At 34.7% G+C, this 19,150-nt stretch overlaps 1 protein-coding gene across 5 annotated transcripts in view; it reads left to right on the top strand.

Annotated features, from left to right (window-relative positions):
• The window catches only part of LOC117576579 (uncharacterized), a 30,886-nt gene extending 14,597 nt beyond the window's left edge, over positions 1 to 16,289 (top strand). For 2 of the 5 annotated variants that reach the window (XM_052007942.1, XM_052007941.1), the window contains exons 4-15: positions 744 to 987; positions 12,414 to 12,534; positions 12,628 to 12,765; positions 12,896 to 13,033; positions 13,111 to 13,199; positions 13,347 to 13,474; positions 13,557 to 13,676; positions 13,764 to 13,909; positions 14,001 to 14,178; positions 14,242 to 14,573; positions 14,649 to 14,846; positions 14,912 to 16,289. In XM_052007942.1, coding sequence (XP_051863902.1) covers positions 744 to 987; positions 12,414 to 12,534; positions 12,628 to 12,765; positions 12,896 to 13,033; positions 13,111 to 13,199; positions 13,347 to 13,474; positions 13,557 to 13,676; positions 13,764 to 13,909; positions 14,001 to 14,178; positions 14,242 to 14,573; positions 14,649 to 14,846; positions 14,912 to 15,009 — 1,930 coding nt within the window. In that variant the 3' untranslated portion in view covers positions 15,010 to 16,289. The remainder of the gene's footprint in view (positions 1 to 743; positions 988 to 12,413; positions 12,535 to 12,627; positions 12,766 to 12,895; positions 13,034 to 13,110; positions 13,200 to 13,346; positions 13,475 to 13,556; positions 13,677 to 13,763; positions 13,910 to 14,000; positions 14,179 to 14,241; positions 14,574 to 14,648; positions 14,847 to 14,911) is intronic. The other 3 variants (XM_052007945.1, XM_052007944.1, XM_052007943.1) reach the window with 3 other exon arrangements.
• The last annotated feature ends 2,861 nt before the right edge of the window (positions 16,290 to 19,150 follow it).

Below are 19,150 nucleotides of genomic sequence, written 5' to 3'. Positions count from 1 at the left end.
TAACCTCAGAAAAAAAAAAAAACAAAACGAATATATAAAAAACTACATCTTTTTTGATTTTGAAATATTCAATTGAATTTTTACAAATTGTTTAACATCACTTTTGAACAACATATATTTTGGTTAACTTTTTCGTTATTTAAGTGTACGTCCTTTGAGTTCGTTTTTATAATCATTTCAGTTACTATATAAAAAAAAAAAAAAAACAAAAATATATAGCTTAACCTGTAATGAATTAGCCGATTCGATACCGAGTTGGCTTGAAAACATTATCTTTAAATACTCACAAACATATCAAGAAGATATATCCATTTTCCACATACTTACATGTTACTTCAGTTTCTTTTTTGGGATATACTATCGAAATGAATATATTCATAACACGGGGATTTGAACATACTTAGGAGGGTGTCACCTGCATCATTTGCACCCCAAAGTTATGTATTTGATTTTGAAACGCCAACCACAAAAAAAAAAACATTTCATCTAAAATTGATAAACGAATAGTTAAGAATTTTTATTGTTTCTTACTGCGAAACAACACAAAAAGAAACAGTCCAACACAATACTACAGTCCAGCTGCCAACTACGTCAAAAATATATCAAATATATATATACAAAAACTTACTAATCACAAACATAACAAAACAAAAATACTACAAACCAAAAAAAATACTAAACTAAACAACCAACTACCAAAAATACAATACAAAACTTTTCGTTGCAATCAAAAACTTTTTTAGGAAAGGATGTCATCGTTGCCTGGTTATCTATGAGAAGCATAAAAATGTGCTCCAGTATAAAGAAAGTGAGTGCGAAGGTGATAGTATGTATATGCATCAGTCGAATCCATCTGCACTGGCGATGCGTAGCTCTATAAAACAAAGTGATCATAGGGGGGGAGCTCATCCCAATACGAACGGGCATTCAAGACTATCATCATCGGATCAGTACATAATGAGATCCAATGACGATATGAATGATTGTAAGCATTAACTTTATATTTTTTTCCAATATTATATAAACTTAAGCAAAACTTAAAAAAAAAAAAAAAACCAAAATAATACAAATTCTCTATCTCTTAACTCGCTATCTCAAAATACCAGTTATTTGTTCATTTTAACCACCTTTTAACATTTTCAATCTGCTTTTCGGTTAACCAACATGACTAACATAATCATATTATTTAATCGCAGTTTTGTAATATTTCTTTATTTCTCTTTTACGTTTACTGACCTTTTTCTCTCTTTCGTTCTGAAAACAATGAAAATACAAAGTTTTATTTTTTGTGCATTCGAAAGGCTAAGAAAAATGAAAAAGAACACATAAACAACTGAAGGTTTTCTCTCTTGTTTTGTTTTGTATTTTGAAAAGTATCTCGTTGATTTTGTACCATATAATTTAGTTTATTAAAGTATTTATTTAGTTATTCTATCATTTGACTTGAGTTGGCTTTTGAAGCAAACCTTTATTCCATTTAATTTTTATCTCTTATGATTTTGTAAAAAGAAAAATCAAATCAAACCAAACCAAACTTGTAAATAGTCTCAAACAAAACAAATACTCTGCATACAAAATGATAAATAAATAAAAAACAAACAAAATTCTCCCCGTTTACGTTTGTCATGGCAAGGGTCCTCTCTCTCTCTCTATTTTAATCTCGAACTCACCCACCTAAAAAAATCAATCAACAAAACAACAAAAAAAAGCGTATATAACTCAAATATATGTGTATATATATAAATGATAATAAAAACCAACTAAATGAATTGTACATTTTTCTCAACATACACACGTTGCAAAATATCCAAAAAGATACAATCTACAAATACTAAAGCTATCCAACAATATCCAATATCAACTATTTATCGTTAGTGTCAATCCAATTAAGCTACTTAGTTGCGATTTTCAAACGTATTAGCGGATTAGCAGATTAACCCGTCCCAACAGTACTAAACTAAAACATACCAAAAAGACAGCAAAAAAAAAAAAAAAGAGTAAAAAAGAAAACTCGTAACGCGACATCTTTAAATCTAATCCAAAAGGCAAACCTACCCCAGAAAAAAAAAACAAAAACAAAAAGAATTTAAGAACAAAAAAAATATAACCAACTTTAGTTAAACAAATTAAAATGTTTGGTTTTAATTTTTTGCTTGGTTATTGTTTCTCTTTATCGTTTACACTTTACCTGTAAATAATTAAAAATCGTGTAAATATATTTAAAAAAAAAAAAAAAAAAACAAAAAGCAAAAACATTTTCTTATCAAATCGAATTGTTTGTTCAAATGATATTTTTCAACAAAACATTTACATATACATATATCTATATATATTTGCAAACTCTATTCAATATTTATATGATATGTATACTTTTTTTTGTTACTTCAATATTTTTAACAACTCTCTCAACCTACAACTACAACAACGACTACAACAACAACAAGCAGAACAAGCAACAAGAACAACAGCAACAACAGAAAAAACTAACTAACAACTACAAAAATTACCGTGTACAAATCGATTTCAATATAATATTCAAATGTGTACGAATATGTTTTTCCTTTTTAGTTTTCATTTCTCAAAATGAATCGGAAGCTGAGTGATTGTGTGTGTGTGTGTGTGTGTGTGTGTGCAAAAGTGTGTGTGCTTTCCATTCGAATATTAAATAAATATACATATATGGTATATGTGGATAAAAAAATATTCAAAAGAAAATAAGTTGCTGCAGCTTACACACAGAAAAGAACATTTGATTGGGATTTCGAAAATTTGCATTTAGAAATTTTGTACATTTATTTAAAACGCCAGCGCCACATGCAGAAATTGTTGCAAATTAAACGTTCCAATTTGTATAGTTATCGTTATCGTTATTTTTGTGTCTTTTTATTCTTCCTATTTGTTTTCTGTATTTATTTTTGTACATTTTACTTGTGCAAACATAAAACGCACAATCATTTTTGTATTTACTCGTACTACAATATATAGAGCTTTAAGCGTTTTTTACTCGTAAATTAAACAAACTTCCCCCATCGTTAACCAACAAAAAAAAAGAACACAAAAAAACTTGTATTCAGTTGTGGCCGATGCGTCGTTTCGACTCATTTGTAAATAAAACTCATCTAAATTCATGCAACTCGCAAATGCCACTTGCCACTCGCAACTCGCCACTTGCCACTCGCAAATAGCGGCGAACAGAAAATAGATTATTTAGACGCCGCTTCACACTCAGCACTCTTTACATACAATACTATATGTGTATTATATATAATATGTTATTATGGAGTGTCCTAATTGAGCACCTTATTATGCCTAAATGCGTAGACTTGATATGATATGATGGCTTATTATGATGTCCTTACTGAAACTCTGTTGTTTAAGCTGGATCTAACATAGTTCGATCTTTTGTTAAAAATAAACTAAAATAAACTCCATTTTCATCCAAGCTGTCACATGTCACTGTAAATTCTCCATACATTTTCATCTCGTCACTTATGAATATGTATTTATTTATTGCATAAATGAACATAGCAACAACAACTACAACAAGTGCAGTCCAGAAAAGAATTGTTCTTATTTTGGTTTGTTGGTTTGTTTGTTTGTTCCTTTTGAAAAGTTCACTTGAATTATTTGCACGTTCTCAGCGAGTTTTCAGTTTGTCGCTAACCGATTTTAACAATTTCATTTTCTTTGTTTTCCCATTGTCGCTCGCGACACATGATTTATTTATAAGTCTTCACGCGATGGCACCAACCAACTGAATACTGAATACTGCATAGTGAGTAGTGAGTAGTGAGTACACCCAAAATGTTGTGTGTAAAAATGCACATACGTATTTTCACTGCAGCTTTAATGTGTGGAAATTGAAATGCGCGACTTGAAATATAAATGTGAAGAGAGTTGAAACATGTGAAACTTTGAGTACTTGACTCTTAAATAAATGAATTATTGAAATCTAAATTAAAAAAGGATTTACCATAAATTCAAGACATCAAGACACATTTAACTTGCTTATCTAAAATTGTCTGGCATTCAAAGACAAAAAATTGTATTTTAAAAGTTACATTCAGTTTTTGATGAATGCAGCGGCAAGACAAGACACTTTACATAAATGACAGGACTATGTGTAAGTGCATCTTAAGCTTGGACAGCTTGCCCCTTCCACTCCTAAACATAGTGGACAGAATTTCCTTCCTCCCACTCACACAATCTGCAAAACTTTGCGTGTTGTATTCTATATAAAATTTTGTGTGTGTGAGTGTGCGAATCGTTTCATTTTAGTTATCCAATCCTTTTGAGTGCAGTCTGAAGTGTCTCTAAAATATGTAGATAGTTTTGCAGGTTGCACTGTGAGGGTGTTGGAGAGTATAGTATCATGGAAAGCCCAAGCAACAGTAGTTAATTGCTGTAATCCGCTTACTACGACTACTAGCTTGTGTCAAGTGCTAAAGTTTTTCTACTACTACGTCTACTTGTCTCCGTGGCACCCGCCGAGGGAGTGCAATTAGAGCCAACTAATTGTAAGGCTAAGACCATAATTGCATACAAGTATCACACTAGCTGACTGGTGACTGGCTCCAATGCAAGCAATGCTCAGGCTCAGGCTCAGGCTTAAGCTCGTAGCTGAAGCACGCATAGAAATGTAAATTCATTATTTATTATTTGTTTGCCTCAATAGAAATCAAATTAGTTTAAGTGGTGCTCGAACTCACAGCACAGCTAACACCAGACCCATAATGTTGGTCCTTCTCCTGTTTCTGTTTCTGTTTCGAGCTAGTCCCAGCTCAACCAGTCAGCTTGAATCGATTTGAAAAGCGCCAAGTCATGGAGAGTAAAATGTATATATTCCTTGCCTCTGTCCATCTCTCTTCTCTCCTCTCCTCTGCTCGCCTCTCCGTGCTCTAATTTAATGCTGGCAACTCGGGACATTCACTGACTAAGTGACTGACTGACTGACTGACTTGCTGGATGGATGGATGTCAGCCTATGTCTCTTGACTGGCGCGTGTTGCTTGTTTTTTCTGCTTTTGATTTGATTTTGTTTAAATATTAAACGAGAGTTTTAGGTCTTATTTATAATTCAAAGGCCAAAGGAAGGAAGTTTTAGGTGGGCGCATGTTTATTTTGATTAGCAGTCCGTAAAACAATCGCTACAATATAACAATACAACAATACATATCATTATTAGGTTTATGTCATTATTTGTTCAGAATGCTACACACACTCCCACACACACACGCTCTCTCATGTGTGTGTGTGTGCCTTTGGGGCAAACGGCTGCGTTTGATTAAATGAGCAGCTTACAAAATTCAAAACTCAATGCAAACACTTGACAGCTTACCGCACACAGACTTCAAATTGAATTTTGCAACATTCTACATATTCTGTGTGCTGCTAAATCGAATTTGAATACAATTTATTTTAGCCACATTTTGTAACTACGATGCGTCTGTGTGTGTGTGTGTGTGTGTGTATTCAACAGTTTCAATTACTGCAGATTTCTATAGGCTTAACAACTAGTCTTCTGCTAATTGTGTGTCTGTGTGTGTCTGTTTGTGTGTGTGTGTGTGTGTGCAACGCCCCTTGTCATAAGGATATTCATTTATCCTTTTACAAATGAGCAGCAGTTACACACATCTTTGAACGAGTTGCCTCAATAAATCATTGTGTTTTAATTTTGCAATAATATCGCTATTGACTTTCGCATTTAATTAAATGTTAATGAGCGTGTTTAACGCATAGTCCTGTAATGAATAATGTGTGTGGGTGATGAATACATATTTTGGTTCAATTTTGAAAATCAATTACAATTGAATATTCGATTAAGGAGTCGCAAATATAAAGCTGTGAAATTAAAAATAGCCACACTTTTGAAAATATTTCCTTAAACAAAACTTCACTTTAACATCGGCTTAATTTAATTTTACTTTACATTAAAAAATAACTAAGTGATATACATACAAGTAAAAAGTTACCATAAGATGCTAGCTACAGATTTTCAACAAAACCATATTCTAAAAATACAGAAAAAATACAAAAATATACCGAAAGGTATGTTTGGTATATGGATATAGAACTACATTCTATAAATACCATATAGAACAAAATATACCAGATTGTCAGCCAAAGCTACAAACACCCTATTGCATTAGCATTTATGTGTAATACAAAATTATAGTATTACATTTAAAATATACCGCACCAAAATATACCAGATTGTCAGTGACCGTTATTTACCATACAAAATTATAGTATTACATTCAAAATATACGGCACCAAAATATACCAGATTATCATTACATTAGCAATTATTTGCAATTCAAAATTATAGTATTACATTCAAAATATACACACCAAAATATACCAGATTGTCAGTGACCGTTATTTACCATACAAAATTATAGTATTACATTCAAAATATACGGCACCAATATATACCAGATTATCAGTCACAGCAAAGAAGTTTCAGTATTTGTTTTTTGCCATACAAAATTATTCTTCCTTTAACAATTTTTATCTGATCTCAAATCCAAATTTTCAGGAAACAGAAATACACTTGTTCGGATAGATTTTACTAGAACCAGAAATATTACCACCTAAAATGAAAGAAATAAAAATGAATGTGAAAATACTTTCAAAGTAAAGCTAAACTTAAAGCGTTTATTGGCATTTCCTCGCTTTCTTTATGCTACATGTAGTTTATATTTATTTTCAAGTTATTCCTGCCCAGGCAGGTATCATTAGCTGTAGTTACGACTACTTGAGTTGTGCCTACTTCTTCTCAGTGCCTTTTCCGTTTTTTTGACTCTGCCTTTTGGCGTAATTACGAGCCGTGTTTTTATGTTTTCATTTTTGTGGGCGCGCACATTTAGCAGCATCTTGCAGTATACTATATGTATATCTACAGGGTCGTGGGTTGTTGTAGTATATTTTGCATACCAATTTCATGATTTCCCACTCAGAAATGGAAGCGCCGCCATCAACTCTCCGGGCATTCAATGAAGGACATACTACTGAGGGGCCGCGCAGCATTTTAATTGCTATGCAGCGCGAGTGCGCCGAGTGCACAAATGTAGGCAGCATAAAAAATAATTAAAATAATTAAGCAAAACTGCGCCATTGCCCTGTCTTCTTTCCCTCACTTCTCTGGGCGCCTTTTAATGCTGCTGCCACCTGGCATGTCTACTTGACTACCCATATTATTCCTTCGTTCGCGGATTCTTCACTTTTCTTTTCACTGCATCACTGCATTTTTACCATTTTTACCATTTTGTTTTTTTTTTGCTCTCGCTGCATAAATCATTGCTGATTGCGATGTGTTTTTGTAAATAGTGTGTACCAAGCATAATATTGACTCGGCACTAATTTCGAAGGTTTGTCTTGCAATTATCCTTGGTTTCTCAAGACACTAGTTGTTCTTCAAGGACATTCCAACACATTCTCCTTTAATTCTTTATGGTCGCAACATGTTTCGTTTATTATTTGTGTGCTCGTAGTTTTATGGTATTTGTGTTTCCTTCCGATTTTTTTTTATTGTCTGGGTGTTAAAACACGTAACAAAGCAGCTTTTGGCCAATTTCTCGTGCGAGGATATTTAAATTTAATCAAATGTCTGTAAAAATGTTTACCATACCTTTTATATGCTCGCCCAATAGCAACAGCAACAACAACAACATCGACCATAACAGCAAGAATGTACGCACTGAAGTATGTGTGTGTGTGAGTGTGTGGCAGGTGTGTGTGTGTGTGTGTGTGTGTGGTACAACCTGCTTTTGGCACGTTGACTGGGTAATTTGTTGGTTGTACCACGAAGCGAACAGGTCAGGCCAACAGCCACTTTTATTTTATTTTATTTTATATAGTTCTTTTTTTTTCGGCATTTTCATGCGGCCCCCTTTTCGGGGACTCTGCGTGTGTCGGTACAGTTTTCGCAGTGCATATACTATGCTATATAAGGAAGGCAAAACAGAACGAAAAACAAAAAAAAAAACGAGAAGCGAACACCGTATTTACCTAGGGACACCCAGAGAACAGAGACCCAAAAACCGGAGCTGGTGGAGCCGCGTGTTTGCGACCGGGGTGTCAACCAATTTCGCGTGTCTCTAGCTCCCTCTCCTCTTCGCTGCCCTTCTCAATTTTTCTCTATCCCACACTCTCACTCCGTTAGCAAAAGTTGTTTTTGTCAGCGCTCTGTTGTATGTATGTATCTATATACATACATATATACATATATATTTTCACATTGCCATTTTCATTTCAATTCATTTCATTTATTTATGCAATATTTTATGTGCTCATTCATTTTTTGCTCGTTTTCGTTGTCATTTGTTCTATTAATTTGTTGTCGCTCGGTTCCGTTCCGTTACGTTCCGTTCCGTTCTGTTCTGTTGTCAATTTTGTTTATACATTACGTATACCGTATGTATGACTGTGTATATTTTATATGAGCGTCGTGCCATAAACCTCATTCATCTTAATTTGTATGCCTTGTTTTGTTACGTTTTATGATGATTTTTAGGTCTACGTTCGTTCGTTCTTAATCAGAGTTTATTCCTTGTCTATCGTCAAGGATTGTGTACAGAGAAAGCAAAACGAAACTTCATAAATGAATTGTGTATTATAATAAAAATCAACTAAATTCTAAGGATATATTACAACAACTACAACCAGCCACAACAACAAGTACAACAACAAACCTAAAACCACATTACAATTACAAATTACAACCACAAGAACAACAACAACAAGAACCACACGCTGTAAATAAAGACTCCTTCCATCTCTTGTACAGATATATTTATTGTGTTTGTTTGTTTGTTCGTTTGTTGATAAAATACTTATAACTTACAACTTCATTTGATTTTTCGTTTCATTTTTCAACTGTTGTTTGTTGTCACCAATTGAAGCGCTTCGATTGATTTTGTTTTTGAATAAGAATTTAATAACTCCTCCTTGTACATGATTATTATAATTAATAATGTTTATATTAATCCACTGCTAACAAACGAATCATCATCATGACGTGAAAATCTCATCGCTAATATCGCCCAAATTTTGTACAGTAATCCCCAAATGAGCGAGTGAACTATCTATCTATCTATCACACAACTTCGGCCTGAACGAAGCTTATAAATATGATTTCCAGAATAGCTAAACTGCATGATATGTACCATATACCATATATATTATTTGCTAAATGATCCGAAAGAATCCACAAAAAAAAAACAATCTTTAATGTAAATACATTTTTCTTAGCTTTGAGTTAATGGCATCCTTAGTATTCGGGAAATCCTTAACAGACTTTTATGCGCTTCTTTTGGAAATCATATCAATGTTAAATGCATAAACAATTTTCAAACGGTTTTCTTCAGCATCCAATTATCATTTGTCCGCTCCCCAATCACCTATCCCAGCTAGTCCAAAAATCCTCAACTCTTTTTCAGTTGCCGCTTAAGAAATTTTCTTTTTTTGTTTAGAATCTAAAAAATAAAAATTTGTGAAACACATTTTGTATATGAAGTAAATATATACCCTCATTCATTTCAGTTATTCTCTGTCACACTTTGTTTTGTCAAATTTGGAAAATAAAGAAGTATAAAAATCAAGAAAAAAAAAAGAAAGAAGGATTTCAGATAAATTAAAATTTTTGATCTACATTATTTTCTGTCTCGCGCAGTGCGACTTTTGCACATGCCAAATGAAAATTGAAAACAAAACAAAAGAAAAGAAAAACGAAACGAAACGAAAATAAAAAGAAGTAATAGAAAAGCAATCTATATATTCAAATATATATATTTTGTATAATTATTGTACATGATGATAAAATGTTGGGATGGGCTGCCCGGTGACCGCTAGTATAATTGTCTCATTTATCAATTACTTGTTGTACTTTCTTCTTACTACATTCTACCTAACCTAAAAAAAAACCTACTACTATTTAACTATTACCCTACTACTATTTGTACTACTATTCGCTCTATGAGTTCACACTTTCCCGTGTTGTTGTTTCCTTTTTACCATATGTGTGTGTCCGTGTTTGTACCTTTTAGTTAGTGTCGACTACAACTACTACTATTTCAACTACTACTACTATTTTTCATTTTCATTTCCATTGTGTCATTATCATTATGATTTTGGTTATATGTTTTTTGTTGTGTTATTCAGTTTCAGTTTCTGTTCAGTTCAGTTTATTTTTTGTGTGTGTGTACATAATATACTTACCTACATGTGTGTTATTTAATTAATGTAATTTAAACATGAAACTCAACAATTTCTGCTTTTGGTTCTTCATTAATTTTCGTTGTCGTTTTCGGTGTGTAATCCTAAACTAGATGTGTGTCATTTTTCATTCCGTTCGTTCGTTCGTTCTAAGTGTTGTTTGTGCGTGTGCGTTATGGGCTACTGTATGTCCTGTAACACTAGTAGTTCTGCTACATATACTAAATATATTAAAAAAATACCATACCTATTTTACATATGTGTGTGTGTGAGTGTGTGTTACAGTCCGACCAACAAAAGTAATAATAACAATAAACCACAAAAAAAAAGAGAAGACAAATTAAATACAACTACAAAAAAATTATACTCAGTTTATTTTTTATGTTTTTGCCCTCGTATTTTTGCCTTGTCATGATATACTACGCTTCTCTGTAGTAGTTGCCAGCCAACCAACACACACTCCTCCACCACACAAACTCACACACACACACACACTCACACCTTTGAACACACACCACGCCCCTGCAGAGCCTTGTTATACCATTTGCTTTTCATAAAGTGTAGTTGCTACTTAATTACAATCATTACTCAAAAGAGCCACAAGAGTCGTCGGCCAACAACTTCTCACACCCACAAAAACAGATACGACACTCATACACACACACACACACCCAGACACACACACACGCGCGCATTTAGAACATAGACACACACATATGTATGTCCTGGCTTCTGAACATCAAGAACAAACACCCTGTATATATGATTTGGTTATATTTATTTGTTTATCAAACTTTCGAGTACTTTCCAACACTCTCTGCGTGTGCTTGTTATTTCTAGAATTATCATTTATGCTGTAGAGGAACTGAAAATCGCTCCAAATTGTTTGTTGTGCCTTTTTAGCTGTAAACATTTTGTAATACATTTACATTTACAACTCTATTGCCTGTATGTTTTTATGGTTTTTAACCACATATATATCTATATATATGTATGTATATTAACGGAAACAGATATAAGTAACTCCAAAAAAAAAAGAATACAACTCCAAAATTGCTAAAAAGAGAGGACCCTTTACCAAAGATCAAATAAAAAAATATCTATATCTACGATATTTGCAGATGCAAATCAAAGTACTCTTAATTATTTTTAGCATACGAGTATATGTATATTTTTTATATAATTATTACAATACCAATTTATGATTACAATATATTCAGTTTACAAAACGGTTTGATTTAAATGTTATGAATGCCCTAGCTACAAAATACTTTAATGGCCAACATTTGGTTTGCTTTGTTGTTTTGGTTTTTCTTCTTCGCCAGAAAAAGGAGAAACTGAGACATTAACCAACTGATATTTTTACTTGAGATTTTTCATATTTTCTTAAGAATCTTTGTTTATTTTTGCTCTTGGTTACTTTTTTTTTTTAACGTGCTGTGCTCTTCAGTTAGTTTGCACACAAACAAAGAAAATAAAAGTTAAGCAATGCAACCGAAAAAAGCAACAACATTTTTCGAGCATTGTTTCAGCTAAAGAAGCAGAAAATACTCTTTGTCTTTTTTTCGTTTTTCGTTGTTTTCAGTTTAATGTAAACGTATTTCTTAGTTATGTATCTTACTTACTTTTTATACACATTTCAACAGAAATTGTTGTTGTTTCTCATTGTGCCGCACTCGAAGCTGCCCCAGCGACAGAGACAGAGACAGCGACATTTTGCTGATTTCAAGTATCATTTTGCCATTTATTTTACGCAATTTTCTCAGTACATCAACAAGCGGCCACTTAATTAAACAAATATCTGTGTAATTTAAATGGCATTCTTGACGACGCAATGAGAACTTTGCAACAATGTCGGTCGCAACAGCTGAGCAGCTGGGGCAGCTTCCAAGTGGCGGTGCTCGAAAATGATTTAACAAATCTTTAGCCCTTTGTAGCATTGTTTTTCATTTAATCCTAATCTCACCTAAATGTGTTGCTTCTCTACTATCTATCTATCTCTGACATACTACTAATTTAATCAATCCTACTACTACTTACAAAAATCTACTCCACTACTTCCTCCAACTATTTTCTTTCGACTTCTATTACTATTCTGTTTCTGTTTCTCTCTCTCTCTCTCTCTGTGTTTGTCTGCGACAACTTGTTTAGCGATTTGCATTAATTGTATTTTTATGTGTGCTTTTAAAATAATCATGTCCCCCAGACTTTTGCAAGGGCCGTGAGACTTTACAGAATCTCTGCGATCAAATTCCTGGCGATGCTCTGCTCTATTCACTGTTCCGTGAGAGCGCCGAACCGGTCAAATGTCCGCTAAAGGGTGAGTGAGTCAGCCGACAATACCAATAATCCAATTATTTCAATGCAATGACTCACAATGCCCAATTTTGCCTTTGCTTTCGCTTGCATGCAGGTCCCTTTATATTCACATATAATCGCGGCCATGGGGAGTGCAAGTCCCCGGTGTCGAACATTGAGAGCTGCACCGAAGAAAGCCGTCTGCTTTTGAGTTTTCAGGCTTGTCCCGACGTCCAGGGCACTGAGAGCACGGGTAAGTCGTCACAGCCAGCCACACAGTCAGAGCCGCAGCCGCAGCCGCAGCAAATGTTGATGCTGACGATGTCGTTTGGCGTTGATTTGTATGAGTCGCATTGTTGCTAAAGCGTCGTCTTTCATTGCAGTCGAGGAGCTGACATGCCTGGCAACCTGGAAGGATGGCAACTCACGCTATTTGGTCGGTCTCGTCTCCCATCATCATGCCATTTCCAATGAGGAACGTTATCGCTGCTTTGTTTACGAGAAAATCTCCTCGTTGATGGGTAAGCAATCTCCTTGCAAACAGCTGGAACAATGTCTGAGCTTTTATAACCCTCACCATACACACACACACATACAGGCGGTCCCAGCATGCTGAGCTCCAAAGATGCCGAGTATAAGCTGGCACAATCCGGCGACGCCACTTGCAATGGCTTAGACAGTGCTGAGGTAAGCATAGAAACGCGACCAGACGACGTTGCACAGCAACATCAACCCCAACCCCATCCTCAACTCTGTTGAGCTTCCAACCCCACCCAAAAACAGAAACAAAAAAGAGATTTTCACTTAACTGCCTGCCTTGCTCCCTTTTCACAGGTTGGTTCACGTATAATGTCGCTGCGAAAACCGCCAGCGGCTGAGCGCTGCGATTTTCCCGCCTGGTTCAAGGGTCCGCGACACTGGCATGCACTTATGGGGAACGCTGTCTACAATTATCATTCCAAGTGAGTGGCAAGAGTTTTGCCGTTGGCCAAAACTGACAGCCAATAAAACGCGCTCGTCCTCTCTGCTTTCAATTCTTTACAGTGATGGCTCTGTGCACATTATTAAGCCCAACGGCTACATGGAGACACGTGCCCTTTGCGAGCAGATAAACAAACAGACCTCAACCGAAATGATGGCCGTGGTACACTATACAACCGGCTGGTAAGTAAATCGCATAAGAAAGTTCTGTAGAGCATGTCTCCATTTCATTTCATTCCATTCCATTTCTTTCGGTCGTGTTCTCTGCAGCCAATCGGGCTTTATGTGCATGATGTTTTACCGTCGGGACACGCACGTCATTGAGATACAAACAGGAAAGCCGGCCTCTCGTCTAGAGGATGCCTGTGCACCAGATCACTTCGACTTCAATAAGATGGCCTACATTACTTTGCTGGGTAATATTACACAGAGTGTACAGCATGCTTTGACAATTCGACATCAAATCCGCTCATCACATTCTTTCTCCCCTCACACTGTATCGTACAGCAAGCAATCCGGAACCGCATATTTGCCCCATGGAAGGCCTGTACAATCTGAGAGGCGCAATTGGGCCACCCTACCTGGTCACGCGCCACAAGCGCAATCACAATGGCAAATCACATCTTGGACATGGCCATCACCATCACGAGAGCAGCTCTGATTCTGGGGATTTTGGCCACAAGGGGTATTTTGTTGTTTGTTGTAAACACTCGTTCAAGCATTGCTCAATCGTGTTTATTTGTTGCAGGCACAGTACACTGAGTTTTCGAAATGCCGAGCGCATGGAGCGCGACTCCTGGCATGCCAACACTCGCGGCCTGCCGGTTCGCAGTCGACGCAATGCACCCCAAGCACAAGCACAACAGCAACAGCAACAGCAGCAGCAGCAACAGCAAGCTTTGGTTCTAAGCAGTCTCAATAGCAACAACGACACTAGTGTGGGCTTTATTGCTCCTCGAAGTCGACGCGATGTACCCGGCTGTGTGACCAACTACAATGCGCAACGACAGCTCTGGGTGGGTTGCAGTGCACCAAATGCAATCGATGTGAGTCCCCTGTGCAGTGTGGACGGCGAGGAAGGTAAGCTTCAAGGCATCTCTTGCACAGAGAGTGCATCCAAATACCGGCTAATGATTGTTATGTTTGTTTGCACAGAGTACTCCTGCCATGGCTCTTGGAGCGAGAATAGCACCGTCTATATTATAGCCCGACACAAGGGCACCAAGCACGGCGTCTGTATTAGTTACAGGCCTACAGAAGGCAACTCAGCCAAGCTGGTCGTTGGCGATGCCTGCTATCGTGGCACACAGAAGCCGCCGGATCATCATCTGGTTGCAAACCTTTCCGTTTTCGGTACGTAATAATGCTCGCTTTGTGCTTAGATTTGCTTTAACCCTGTGTGTTCTATTTGCTTGTAGGTAAATGCGGTGAAACGGGATCGAGCGCTAGCACAGATCACTTGGCCAGCTCATTGCTATTGTTTGCAATGCTCACGTGGCTGACGTTGCAAAGCTGATTTCATAACGAACTAAACAGTTTGGGACTACACAATAACGATTTGTACACGGGCACCAAAGTGCCGCCGCATATGCAACACTAATCCCAACAAAAAACCAAACTCCCAAACCAAACTCCCATTACGATAAACATGTATACAAGACACACATTTAAGACTTATTGTACATTGCATATATATATATTGTATGTGTAAGGCGTAATCAAATGATTCAAATTTGTTTTGCTGTATATAACCAATTTGTTTATTATGGTCACCTCCTTTTTTGTTTAGTTCTAAGTGCTTATATTAAAGTCGATATATTATATTACAATTACAAAAAAATGGAAAACAATATTAAAACGAAAGAAAAACAAAAAACAAATAATGGTTTGCAATAAAGCCTTAGAGCAAGCGCTGTTTGTATTAGGCCTAGTAAAACGCGCCTATTGCTAAATATAGCGCTGAAAATTAAATAATTATATACATATGCGAAAAACGCTATTTATTTGTAATACAATTATGCATAAAAAAAAAAAACAAGTTAGAAGCAGCATGAAAACAAAAAGTTTATGTGAAGCATAACAAAACTACATTAGATACGAATGTAAGCTAAAAGCTTTTCGTTTCGTATGCTGAGATAAAAGTGAAATAGTGTTTTATGCATTTATTTTTTTATATCATTTCCAAAATGTTTCCTACGACAAAAGTACACACTGAAATACTAAAACGAAAACAACCTTCTAGTAACTACATACACTAAATTAGTTTTCGTATTGTTTTCAAAATGTAAAAACTAACAAAAGCAAAAAAACGAAACAGAAGCAGAAAAAAGCATTGTGTACGCGTATATTTTGATGTACAGTGCAAGATATTACAAAATAAGCATAATTATATACATACATATATGAAGGATACATAAAATAATATAAATAAATTTTGCATAGGATCACATTGGTTTCATAATACATAATTAATACCTTGCAAAATAAAAACATAACTTACATATACATATTTACGGGGGCGATTCAATACACTTGGCTAACGATTCAGCAAGCATAAGTGAATAAATCATGAATGAATGAATGGGTTAGATGAAGTATTCGATCTTCAAACTTTATTAAGTAGCAGCACTCACGTTCATAATCAATCAACTAATTTCTAAAGACACACAACAAACAAACAACCAAACAAACAAAGACAACAATGAATCAGCAAGAAATGCTAAAATAATTAGAGTGTTTAAGGCAATTAAGCGGTGATATAGGTCTAGAATAAACAAAAAAAAAAAAACACAAAAACGTAAAACAACTGTATAAAAGCTCTTAGCTCTTATGAAACGCGCAAGAACAACTGGCAGAGGCAATGGAGATAAACAAGTGTATCCAAAGGATTTCAGAAACTAGCATTTTCCCTCGAGATTACATAGCGATTTACAACAGAAACCATTTTTGTCCTAATTAAAAATGAATAAAGAGAATAATTAAAGTCAAGATCCAATGCGGATTACAAGTAACTAACAATTCCGAATCGAAAAAAAACGAAACCTCTTCCAGGTGCATAATTACACACACATGACTAGTCGAAATTGAATGAAGAAAACGTTCCCGATGAATCCATGTAAATAGCGAATGATGTTATGCGAATTGATCAGCAAATATATTAAAAATTGTACGCGGTGTATACATATGTAACTAATATGCTAGTTAGCTAAAGAAACAAGTATTGAGCAAATGAAATAAACTACTTACATAGGCAAACGCTGGGAGAGAGCAAACAAAGTGCGCTGGCTAACTGAATATAAGAGTTACTTCATAAGTACTACGTATAAATATATATATATTATATATTTGAAATATATAAACTTAACTGGAGCATCGGACAGACAAACTAACTATCAGAATATTAAACCGAAATGCAATTTATAATAATAAAAGCAGAACACTCAATCATTGCAAGAACAAACAATAGGCAAGGCACTTGAAATCCACACTTAAAGACAGCCGACACTCCCAGGAGAAGACAAATCAATAAATAGCAAGGTATATATACATGTATAATGGTTACATATGGCACTACATAGCAGCCGTAGGCAAAGAGCAGCAAAGGGCAGTGTCGGGCAGCGGTTAAGGCAGCAATGATAACTAATATACATAAATATTTTTGAGTGTACCTATCAATAAGTATTTCAATTTGTTGTCAGCTTTTAATAAGTAAATATGTAATAACAAAAAAAAAAAAAAAACAAAAAACAAACTAACAATTAAAGCGAGAATGCATTTTAAAAACATAAGACAAAATAAAATCAATTGACACTCGAAAAATAAAGTAAATTTCATAATTCCATTGTGAAAGAAGAGAGGAAAGTTTTAAGCAGCATCCCCAAAGAAAGTTTAGCTCATACTTTCGTTTCCAATTTATCGTATTTGATTAATCGCTTAGCTGTTTTTGTTTTGCAATTGTTAAGCTATAACACTTTACAGTCCAGTCGATCCCATTGGCAATTGTGGTCCAACAAAATTCCAGCCACCTTCTGTTGTCTTCTTATCCGTATCTTTCCCAATCGCAGCATAAACGTGTGTTATCAATGTTCCAAATGAAAAAGGTCTCCACAAACGTATTCGATGTTTCTAAAAACTACAAAATCAAATACACAAATAAAACAAAAACATAAAAAATAAAAAACAAAACAACATACATATTTTTGTAAATAGTTAATGCAATGCTTGAATTTTTATCCAATTACTGGCCAACTGCAATCGTGTGTGTGTGTGTAAGAGGCCACGCCCATCAATCTGCAGGTGCAATTTGGCCGTGGACTTCATTTGAATGTGAACGCTAAGCATTAGAGTATAAGTGATTTTTATATTCAAAACGATTTTATAAATCATTTTAATTGTCTATTTTAATGAATGCAAAATGTAAACATCAGAAAATAGTAACGCAATTAATTAATTTAGTTGATGTGTGTGTGAACAACTTTTGGAATTTTTGTCAATAATTAAATGTTTTTGAGTCCTATGTTCGTAAATTAATTGTTTCAGTTTTTTAAACAAATATAAATAAAAATACGAAACTAATTACAAATATAAACAAAAGCGTTTTACTCACCTACGCCGAGAAAAAAGTAATATCTTTTACAAATTAAATACAATCTTTTCAGTCAATCAAATACACATTTATTTTATTTCAAAACTTTTAAAGAATTTATACATTGAATTGTCTCCTGCTTTTTTTAAATGACCCTCTGGATAGGCCGCTGATGGACCCTCTAGTTGACGTCTTGGATTCTTCAGTAGATCTTCCTTCATCGCGGCCTCGGAGGTCTTCTGGGGCTTCAGTCATCGTCAGCAATGTTATATTGAAATTTTGATCTCTTTGTTCATATATTTGGTGGGTGAGGTTATTTTTCGTGGCAGTTTAAATGCCGAGAGGTAATTAAATGATGTAGAGGCCAGACTGAGAATTGCATCTAATATAACCTCACCCGAAAAATTAGATGCTTTTCGTTTGTCGTACGACTTTATATTGGACTGGGAAAGAAGTTTTAAGGATGTATCCAATAAATTTTTGAATGAATAAATGTCTACATTCTAAGACATTTTTAATGTAAAAAGGCGGAGTGTTTAATTGTGATAGGTATCACCGGTTTAGGTATGAATATAATACAAGTTCTTGTATAATTAATTGTAAGCAATAGTTTAGTCCATTGATTTGGAAAACATTTGTGATTTGCAAAAGGATTTAACATATAAAAATATTACAGGAAATACTAAATATGTTAGATTTACCAAAATATTATAAGTATGTTTATGCTTAACAGAATATTTGTTTTAGTATTCAATATTATGTCAACGTGTAAGTGCTTTGTGTATTTACCGAATAGAAAAACTTTATAAATATAAATTCAAGACCAGTATTTTGATACATTAAACACAAACTAGGAACTCGTATAACTTTTTAAAGTTTCAAGTAATATTGAACAACAGTATGTGGTTATACAAATACACATTAATTAATATGGAATTTTGTGAAAATCATACAATGAGACTTAATTACACAAATTATGAGAGCCCAAAAAACCAGTCCATATAGTAAATTTTACGCGCTTACCAAATTTTATGAAAAATAACTCATACGACACCTAACACAACACGATATA

This window comes from Drosophila albomicans, chromosome 2R, assembly GCF_009650485.2.
Source record: "Drosophila albomicans strain 15112-1751.03 chromosome 2R, ASM965048v2, whole genome shotgun sequence".
Taxonomy (NCBI): Eukaryota; Metazoa; Arthropoda; class Insecta; order Diptera; family Drosophilidae; genus Drosophila; species Drosophila albomicans.
Note: the sequence above shows the minus strand (reverse complement) of the source record. Positions and strands in the feature narration are given on the sequence as shown.